The sequence below is a fragment of the Microtus ochrogaster genome, chromosome 8, assembly GCF_000317375.1.
Source record: "Microtus ochrogaster isolate Prairie Vole_2 chromosome 8, MicOch1.0, whole genome shotgun sequence".
NCBI classification, from domain to species: domain Eukaryota; kingdom Metazoa; phylum Chordata; class Mammalia; order Rodentia; family Cricetidae; genus Microtus; species Microtus ochrogaster.
Window position 1 is genome coordinate 71,770,997 of NC_022015.1, and position 9,100 is coordinate 71,780,096.

The window sequence follows — 9,100 nt, forward strand, 5'->3', positions numbered from 1 at the left end:
AAAAAAAAAAAAAGAACAGTTAACTGATAAACCTATGAATTATCAAACTATGATGCACTGACAATCAAATCTAAGTTGGGGGCAGGGGTAGAGAGTGGGGAATATGAACTTTGAGAAGGCAGAACTAAAGTGCTTTCCAAAGATTCCCAGCACCTCTCTATCCTCCTTCCCTGGAACACACAGTGGTACTGAAACAGACATTTAAAGAATTCCTCTGTGAAATATGAAACTTAAACATTAGACTTCAGAAACGAGGAGCTTAAGAACACCACATTTGCCTCCCACTGTTTTTACTAACCTTTAACGTAATGAACAAATTCTCCCCACGCCCACAATTCTTCTGTAGTCTAAGGACTCAAAATCTACTTGGCAACCATATACAACATTCATTTCCAGTTCTTTCTCTTGTGAAGCATTTGCACATCTGTCACCTGATTTAATCCATAGCACACACTCACGAAGTAGATCTGTGCTTACCAAACCCACGTGTCAGAACCGCCTGGTTCTGTTCAGTTTGTTTGCTTGTTTTGGTTTGGGTTTTGGTATAGTAAGATAGTAACAAGACTGAAATTCAATCAGTGTAAAAAAGTGGACAGTAAATAGCTCTTCTTTTCCCATCAGTCCGTTAGTCCACGGTCACTAAGGTCATATTATAAATAAATAAATAAATTCAACCTAACAACAAAAGGGAGTCAACAATGAAATTAACAAAGGATCCCCCACTTTAATGTCTGACTAGAGTAGTAAAGTACCAGTAAGAATGGTCAACTTACGTCAAAATTCCCACTTTTCTTCTGAATTGTTCGAACTCTATTGAATAAAACATCAAACTTTCCTTCAACATCTCCACAAGCCAAACTGCAAATGAGAGATAAACATTATAGCAATTCAGGAACCACAAGGACCTGCTAGGCTTGGCACACATGTACTTGTCTTCTGGAACAGAGACATGGCATAGTCTCGGCAGGTGTCTTCTACTGTCGGTGCATTTCAGCTCTTACTAGCTACCAGGTGGGTCTTCCTGGAGATCTCACCAACACCTCAACTCACCATAGCTAAAATTTACCTCTTCCTTCTTCAAGACGGAGCCAGCTCCTTCTCATTCCCAAGACCTGTGGGTAGGTTTATCACCAACAAGTCCCTTATTTAATCTGAATCCAAGCAAGTCTTTTCTCCAAACACTTTTCCTAAGCATTCTATTCTTACTTCCGCCACTGTGCCCACTACACAGCTCTGCTCATCGTTCAGGGAACACAAACTGAACAACTACACTATGCAAAGTTCAATGACACGCTAGAATTACAGCAGGAGGAAGGCTCCTGTAGTCTCAGAGAGTTTAGATAAGGAAGCTCCCATCATAACTGTGTATGGAAGAAGCAATGACGGGAGGTAGCCTAGTGCTAGGGAGCTGGAAGAGGAAAGGACAAGAGCGGAGGAGGATGAGGTGGACTACCCCAAGCTGTCAAGTGACTTGTCCTGAGTTCTGACTTACATAGTTTTTGTTTGTTTGCTTTTATGTTCGGAGAGGTATTATATTGGGAAGGGCATACGTGTGCCACAGCGCTCATGTGAAGGTCAGAGGAGAACCAGAGAGTTAGTTCTCTCCTCCCACCATGTGTGTCATCAGGGAATGCACTCCGGGCATCGGGCTTGGCAGGAAGTGCTCTACCCACTGAGCCATCTCACCAGCCCTTATTTTCTTAATGTCTTTTGATTCAAAATACTACAGTTTCTATTGTTTTTCAGTATATCTCCCTGGTGTTTATTGTTCCTACCAATGAACACTTTCAAGCAACTTAGTGATATGATTGTACATGCTTCATCAATACTTTTAATAACAGTGAATGATGGTCTAGAGGAACAGTTAGCTACAACCCAAGTGTAGACAAGAACAACGGCTGATGAACACAGGAAGGGAAAATCAGATGAGAAACTTAAGAGTCTGAACACAAACTAAGGAAAGAAGTAGGAAGGGAAACGAAGGGGAAGTAGGAACGGAAGGAAACAAGGCTGAGCAACCGAGTTTAGATGTGGCAGAAGCAGAATCCAATAGCCTGGTTAACTGGTTCGGAATCCAAGGCAGATGCTACAGACCCTCCAGTACCTTTGCTCATTCCACATACCGCCACTGGCTTAACACTCCTTCCTCAGGTCTTACAAGGTACCCATTCATTTTCTTAAGCCACATACCGCCATCACCTTAACGCTCCTTCCTCAGGTCTTACAAGGTACCCATTCACTTTCTCATGCCACATACAGCCATTGGTTTAATGCTCCTTCCTCAGATCTTATAAGGTACTCATTTCTTGTAGCAAGTTTTCCTCAGGTCCTAGCCTGTCTTTCCAATGCTTTCTTTTAGTTTTCCTAACTGAACTCTCTCCAAACTGCCAACAGATCACTCTCTTCTCTGCTACTCTCTAAGAAAGTTCTCTGTCCTAACAGCCCCTCTGCACTCATCCTCAAAGCCTTTCCCATTCACCAAGGCCAAGTAAATCTCTGGAGCTTTCCTGGTGAGCTGAGATGGGCACTCTTTCTCAAAATCTCAAAATGTGCCATTTCAGAACAAACTCTGCCATAATGATTAAGCAATCTGATTTATTCTCTAAGCACCTCTAGAAATCTTTTCAAGCCCCACTGACTAACAATTCCTGGGAGGCACATTCAATATTCATTATCTGGTGTGAGTCCTTTTACAGTGTTTTCTGATCCCAATGATTTAAGATGGAAATCTACGACCTTACAGTGGGAATTTCTCACAACCAAAACACCACCAAGCCCTACTGACTGCACCTGTACAATAAACCATCAATTCCTAAACTTTCCCTCTGCCATCATTCTAACTAATCCTAGCCTCCTCTACTTTGGCTCTGATTGGTTTCCCACCTTTCAAGCAGAATCACTTTCCACAACGAAAACTGGATCACGCTAAGGAGCTTTTAAACATTTCGGTGACTTCTCTGGAATAACGACAATATTTACCAGAGTTAAAGCTTCACGTTCTCAGGAAAGCCTTAATTCCCTCCATTAAGTCAAGTATCATCATATATCCTCCAGAACCGTCAACTTTTTTCCTACATTTTCCGCATTTGTTGGCACCTGTTCAGCTATCAAGGCAGAAACTCATTCGTGCAACGCTTGGCACCATGATGACACACTACCGCTACTCAGTCATCTTTCTGAATAAAGTCTTGTCTTCGCTAACCGACCACGCCACAACAGTACGCCGGGACAGGGGCAACAACTATCCTGTCTGTCAATACCCATCAGTGCACCCGATGTCTCCAAGTATTTGGCTAATCAATAAATGACACGAGGGGAGAAATGAAAGGGAGATGATTCGTGGCAGGCAGGGTAGGCCAAAAGACAGGAAGTCTGGCTCCGCAAGTTTTTATCTCTCCCGGAGAGACTCAGAAGACACTAGGGTGGAAAAACGACTGAAGGAGCGCAGGAAGCCTCCACTCCAGCTCCCAGCAGCCAAGCGACCTCCCCTCCGACTTCCCTTCCCAGTGTAGGGAACGACCCCCCGCTTCTACGACTGCCTCTCTCCCCTTTTCCTTTCCCCGCTAGGTTCCTGAGTCTTCCGATGCAAGGTAACTCACAGACGCAGGGGCTGCTGAGCCATCGGTGATTACAGCCTGTACTGAGACAGCAACCCAAAGCTGGGAACACAAACACGCGCTCAAGGTTAGAACGCAAGAGCGCGGAAATATGCCGTCACGCAGATCAGCCAATGAGAAACCACCAATCTACAGTGAGGGCAGAGGGACAAATCTCTACGCGGTTTTGCTTTAAAAGGAAAACTATAGAGACAGTGAAAGGGTTGGACAAACGAAAAACAAATTGTTTTGTTCGTTTGTTTGTTTGTTTGTTTGTTTGTTTTAGAAACATTTGGAAATTAGTGAACTAGTAGTCTCTCTCTCTCTCTCTCTCTCTCTCTCTCTCTCTCTCTCTCTCTCTCTCGGGTTCTGGGATCTAAACACTAGATCTCATGAAAGAGCAAGCACTCTTAACAGCAGAGATATTTCTCCAACCCTAAATAGATTTGTTTTGTTTTGTCGTTATTATTTTAGTGTGTGTGTGTGTGTGTGTGTGTGTGTGTGTGTGTGTGTGTGTGTTTGCATAGGTGGGCACACGTTTGTGTGCATACAGGTGCCTGTGGAGGCCAGAGGCCAAGTCAAGAGTCTTCCTCCTTTCCTCCCACCTCTTATTTTGCCCAAAGGATCCCTAACTCTGTTTTCTGAACCATGGGCCCTCGAGCTTGCCCAGACTTACATGGGCACTAGGGATCCAAATTCTAGTCGGTATGTTTATTGTGATAAAGGTGACCTAGACGTCGCTGAAGCCCCCTTTTTAACACAATAGAATAACAATCATCACCTCAATTCAATGTGTCAGCTTTGCCAAAGTTGCTGTCTTACTCACTTCTCTCCATGTAACCACGCAGTTTCACTGTCACTGAGTTTTTAAAAAGTGAAGTGTAGACCTCGGTGTGCACCTCAGAAATAAAATATCCTCCCTTAAGTGACCTTAATATTAGCACACTAATGAAGATGAAAGTTAATTCAGCAACAAGACCTAGCAAACATGGATATTTAGGGGTTCTCCACAATTACTTTCATAGATGGGGGGGTCTATTTTCATTTGGGAATTAAGCAATTCCTTAACATTTTCATTTGATCCTATTTGCTTTCTTTTTTCAGTACATTGATTTTTCTGAAGATCCAGACCAATTAGTGTTATGCCCAAATCCGTGGGGTCCCCACAAAAGCCAACAAAGGAGACCGAGTTCCATATGTAAAAGCAAAGAGCCTTTATTATAATCAAGTTTGCAAACTCGGTCTCTCCACAAATCCAATGTATTGGAATAACCAGAGCTCCCCGAGCTCAATTAGAACTGGGTTTACACAGTAGTAAAGGTGGGTGTGAGGGGTATCTGAGGTTCAGGACCCCTGATTGGCTGACATTTGTCTACGGGTGTCCCGGTGAAGTGCTGGCAGGTGATCCTTTGTACAGCAGTTGGCAGGTCAGGCATTTCCTTTGAATGATCTGTTCTTGGCTGGGGTTGGGTAACCTCAGCTTGTGGTGTTTTCCTGCTACTAGGTATTGCTTCAGGGTAAACTACTGAGACTCAGGCCTCTCATTTAAATTTATCGATGGCTGAGTCCCAGGTGATAATGGTTGGGTGACCTGCCCAGACTTAGATTATATGGCTGGCCCCCACAAGTAGCAACAGGGTAATAAGGGTATGGAAACAACCGTCCTGACAAGTGAGAGACACCCAAGTAGCTAGAAATTAAATAGATTAAGAAAGAATATCAAATCTCTGCTTTTCTCACAATACCTGCAATGCTTTTGGTGCAGGGGTGGGGGGAGGTAAGAGGCTAAAGGAGTTCCCACAGCAAGTAGTAAAGTATAAATACCTGTGAAACTCTGTATTATTGTTGCAACTGCTGTTCCTGTAGGTTCAAATCTATTCTGAAAGTGAAAATTATCCATAGGAATGAAAGGTAGCCGAAGACAGATTAACACATTCTCAGTGTAGGTAGGAATAACAAACAGATTTGTTTTTGAAGCAGGGCCCTTGTATATATAAAAATTCTAGTGGATGGTGGTGGTGCACACCATTAATCCAGCACTTGGGAGGCAGAGGCAGACAGATCTCTGTGAATTCGAGGCCAGCCTGGTCTACAACTGCTAGTTCCAAGTTCCAGGACAGCTAGGAATGTTATACAGAGAAACCCTGTCTCAAAAAAAAAAAAAGAAAAGAAAAGAAGAAAATTAGTTTTCTAGTTTTGGGGGCTGGGGAGATGGCTCTATGGTTAAGAGCACTTTTGCTTTTGCAGAGGATCTGGGTTCCATTCCCAGCACTCACATGTTGGTTCATTGCCATTGATAACTCCACTTCCAGGGGATTCAGCACTCTCCTCTGATCTCCAAAGGCACCAGACATACATGTGATGCACATACATACATGCAGACAAAACATACATCCACATCCATCTTTTCTTAAATAAAAGGGCCCATTATAGATCAGAGAAGGAAGGATAAGGAAGCAGTGACGCACACTTTTAATCCCAGCACTCGGGAGGCAGAGGCAGGGGGATCTCTGTGAGTTTGAGGCCAACCTGGTCTGCAAGAGCTAGCTCCAGGACAGCTAAGAGTGTTATACAGAGAAATCCTGTCTCAGAAAAAAAGGCATAGTTTATCATATGTACTCACTCATAAGCGGCTTTTAGACATAAAGCAAAGGTAAACCAGCCTACAATTCACAATCCCAGAGAACCTAGACAACAAGGACCCTACTAGAGACATACATGGATCTAATCTACATGGGAAGTAGAAAAAGACAAGATCTCCTGAGTAAATTGGGAGCATGGGGACCATGAGAGATGGTAGAAGGGGAGGGGAGAGGATGGGAGGGGAGCGGAGAAAAATACATAGCTTAATAAAAACAATTTTTAAAAAGAAGTAAGGATAAATGATGATGGTCTCGAGCAGTCAGGAGAGGCGGAAAGAGAAATAATCTCTCTTAGGGTCTTAGTCACTGTTCTGTTGCTGCTGTGAAGAGACACCATGCAAGGACAACTATAAAAGAAAGCATTTAGTTGGGGTTGGCTTACGGTTTTAGAGGTTTAGTTCATTATCATCATGGCGGGAAGCATGGCAGCAAGCATGGCAGACATGTGCTGAAGAAGTAGTTGAGAACTAGATATTGATCCGCAGGCAGAGAAAGACACTGGGCTTGCCCTGGGATTCTGAAACCTCAAGCCTACCTCTAGTGACACACTTCCTCCAAGGCCACACCCCATAGCCCTTCTAATCCTTCAAACAGACCACTCCCTAATGACTAAACATTCAAACATATGAGCCTCTGGGGGCCATTCTTATTCAATGACAATTGGGAATGACACTGAGAACATCGGGAACCTTGCTAGCTAATAGCATGCTACTATAGATAAGTTTACATTTCTTCCCGATTGAACTGTTTCTTTATTAACCACTATCATCTGGTATCTTTAGGCAATTGAGTCCCCCCAAATTTCCCTCCCACAACAGGCACAAGTAGGAAATATGTCACAAAACACTTTACTATATGAATGCTACTCCCTACCCTCCCCATTTAACACATAGACACTGTCTTAATTAGGATTCTTATTGCTGTGAAGAGACACATGACCACAGCAACTCTTACAAAGGAAAACAATTACCTGGGGCTGGTTTACAGTTTCAGAGGTTGAGTTCATTAATGTCATGGCAGGAAACATGGTGGCACACATGGTGCTTCTACAGACACGGTGCTGGAGGAGCTGAGAGCTCTAGATCTGGATACACAGGCAGCAGATGGAGACTGTGGCCCATACTGAGCATAATTTGAGAATATAAGACCTCAAAGCCCACCCCTACTGTAGTGGTATTTCATTTGTATTTTAATTAAAAGTAAAGTTTGCCTAAATATCAGAGAGTAAAACAACCTTACAGACCAGGCAGTGGTGACAAACACCTTTAGTCCCAGTAGCCACACTAGTTTGCTATAGAAACTGGGGTAGTGGTGCATGCACACCTTTAATCCCAGCCCTAGAGAGGAATATAAGATGCGGGGAGACAGCTCTCAGACACGGTCTCATTTTGAAGATACCTGGAGGCAGGATGGCCATTTCAGACTGAGGTAGAGGTAAGAGCCAGTAGCTGGCTGGTTTGCTTTTCTGACCTTCAAGTTGAACCCCAATATCTGTCTCTGGGTTTTTATTAATAGTGATATATCCCTATAGAGACATACTTCCTCCAAGGCCACACCTCCTAATAATAGTGCTACTCCCTATGGGCCAAGCATTCATACACATGAGTCTATGGGGGCCGTTCCTATTCAAACCACCACAGGAACACATACACATCGTGTCTATCACATTTCCAAGATGGAACAGATGTTAAGAGTGTCATCTTACCCACAAATCAGAATCAAGTAAAAACTGAGCCTTGTGGTATAGAACAATGAGCTCAGCTTCTGGGGAGACTGAAGTAGGAGAGTCAAAAATTTAAAACCTATTGGATACCTCAAAGCAGGGGTTCTTAGCCTTCCTAATGCTGTGACACTTTATTACGATTCCTCATGTGTGGTGACCCCAACCACACAATTATTTCATTGCTACTTCATAACTGTAATTTTGCTACTATTATGAATTATAATGTAAATATTTGACATGCAGAATATCTGATATGTGACCCCAGAGGGGGCCAGTGACCCACGTGTTGAGACCCACTGCCTTAGAAGAGACCCAGCCTTAAAATAAAAAATAAAAGGGCTGGGGAAATAGCTCCTGGTTGAGCACTTGAGTGGGCATATTCAAGGTCTAGCTTTGATCCCTAATGGGGGTGGGAGTAGGCTAAGGAAAGCTCTCCTACACTAAGTTGTGAAAACACTCCACTCCTTCCGCTCGGTCCTTGATGGCCTTGGAATTAGTTTAGGAGCTTCTGTTATTGGCAGTATTATGGAAAAAGCAAATTACTGACACACAAAGTGTAATAAATTGCAAAACACACATTTGTTTTGTTTTCCTTTTTAATTTAGAATCTTGTTAACAATACATTAGCATCATCAATAGAAAACAAAACAAAACCCCCAGCCATGTAGAAAATCATGTGCTAGCTGACCACTACCAGGCAAGTACTCTCACTTGACTGCCGGCAAGCCCGGGTACACCTGGACTCTAGAGTCTCCTCCCTCCTGTAGGGATGATGAAGCATTCAAGTATAAGGTGAGGAGCAGTTCCCAGGCTGGGTGTGTGAGGTGCCGCCTCGGCAGAGACTCGGAGCAGCCACAGCCCTCCAGTTCATCCAGCATCACAAGGCTTTGGGATTAACCAGCGCAGATTTCTCCCGAGGAACTGTGATGATTCGCCAGCCTCAGGATTTAGTGGTCATAAAACATTCTTCCATATTAAAAAAAATAACCACCTGGTTCACAAAAGCACACTTCTCATCGCTTCTCCAACTTCTTGTACTTGGCTTCTATTTGGGGAAGAAGAGGAGTTATATCTTTCAACACTAGCTCTCACAAAGACACTTATTAGTTAGATTTTCAAGCAAGTTCAGATCTACTCTT

The 9,100-nt window shown here is 43.4% G+C and overlaps 2 protein-coding genes across 3 annotated transcripts in view; both read right to left on the reverse strand.

Moving 5' to 3' along the window:
* The window catches only part of Cwf19l1 (CWF19 like cell cycle control factor 1), a 24,673-nt gene extending 20,970 nt beyond the window's left edge, over positions 1-3,703 (reverse strand). The window contains exons 1-2 of one of the 2 annotated variants that reach the window (XM_005352331.3): positions 3,600-3,703; positions 774-858 (exon numbers count right to left, since the gene is read on the reverse strand). In XM_005352331.3, coding sequence (XP_005352388.1) covers positions 774-858; positions 3,600-3,622 — 108 coding nt within the window. In that variant the 5' untranslated portion in view covers positions 3,623-3,703. Of the gene's footprint in view, positions 1-773; positions 859-1,066; positions 1,176-3,599 lie in introns of those variants that run through there. The other variant, XM_026781613.1, reaches the window with a different exon arrangement.
* Positions 3,704-8,539: 4,836 nt separating this feature from the next.
* Positions 8,540-9,100, reverse strand: part of Bloc1s2 (biogenesis of lysosomal organelles complex 1 subunit 2) — a 10,909-nt gene continuing 10,348 nt past the window's right edge. The window contains exon 5 of the mRNA XM_005352332.3: positions 8,540-9,006. Within this exon, the coding sequence (XP_005352389.1) occupies positions 8,975-9,006 (32 nt within the window). The 3' untranslated portion in view covers positions 8,540-8,974. The remainder of the gene's footprint in view (positions 9,007-9,100) is intronic.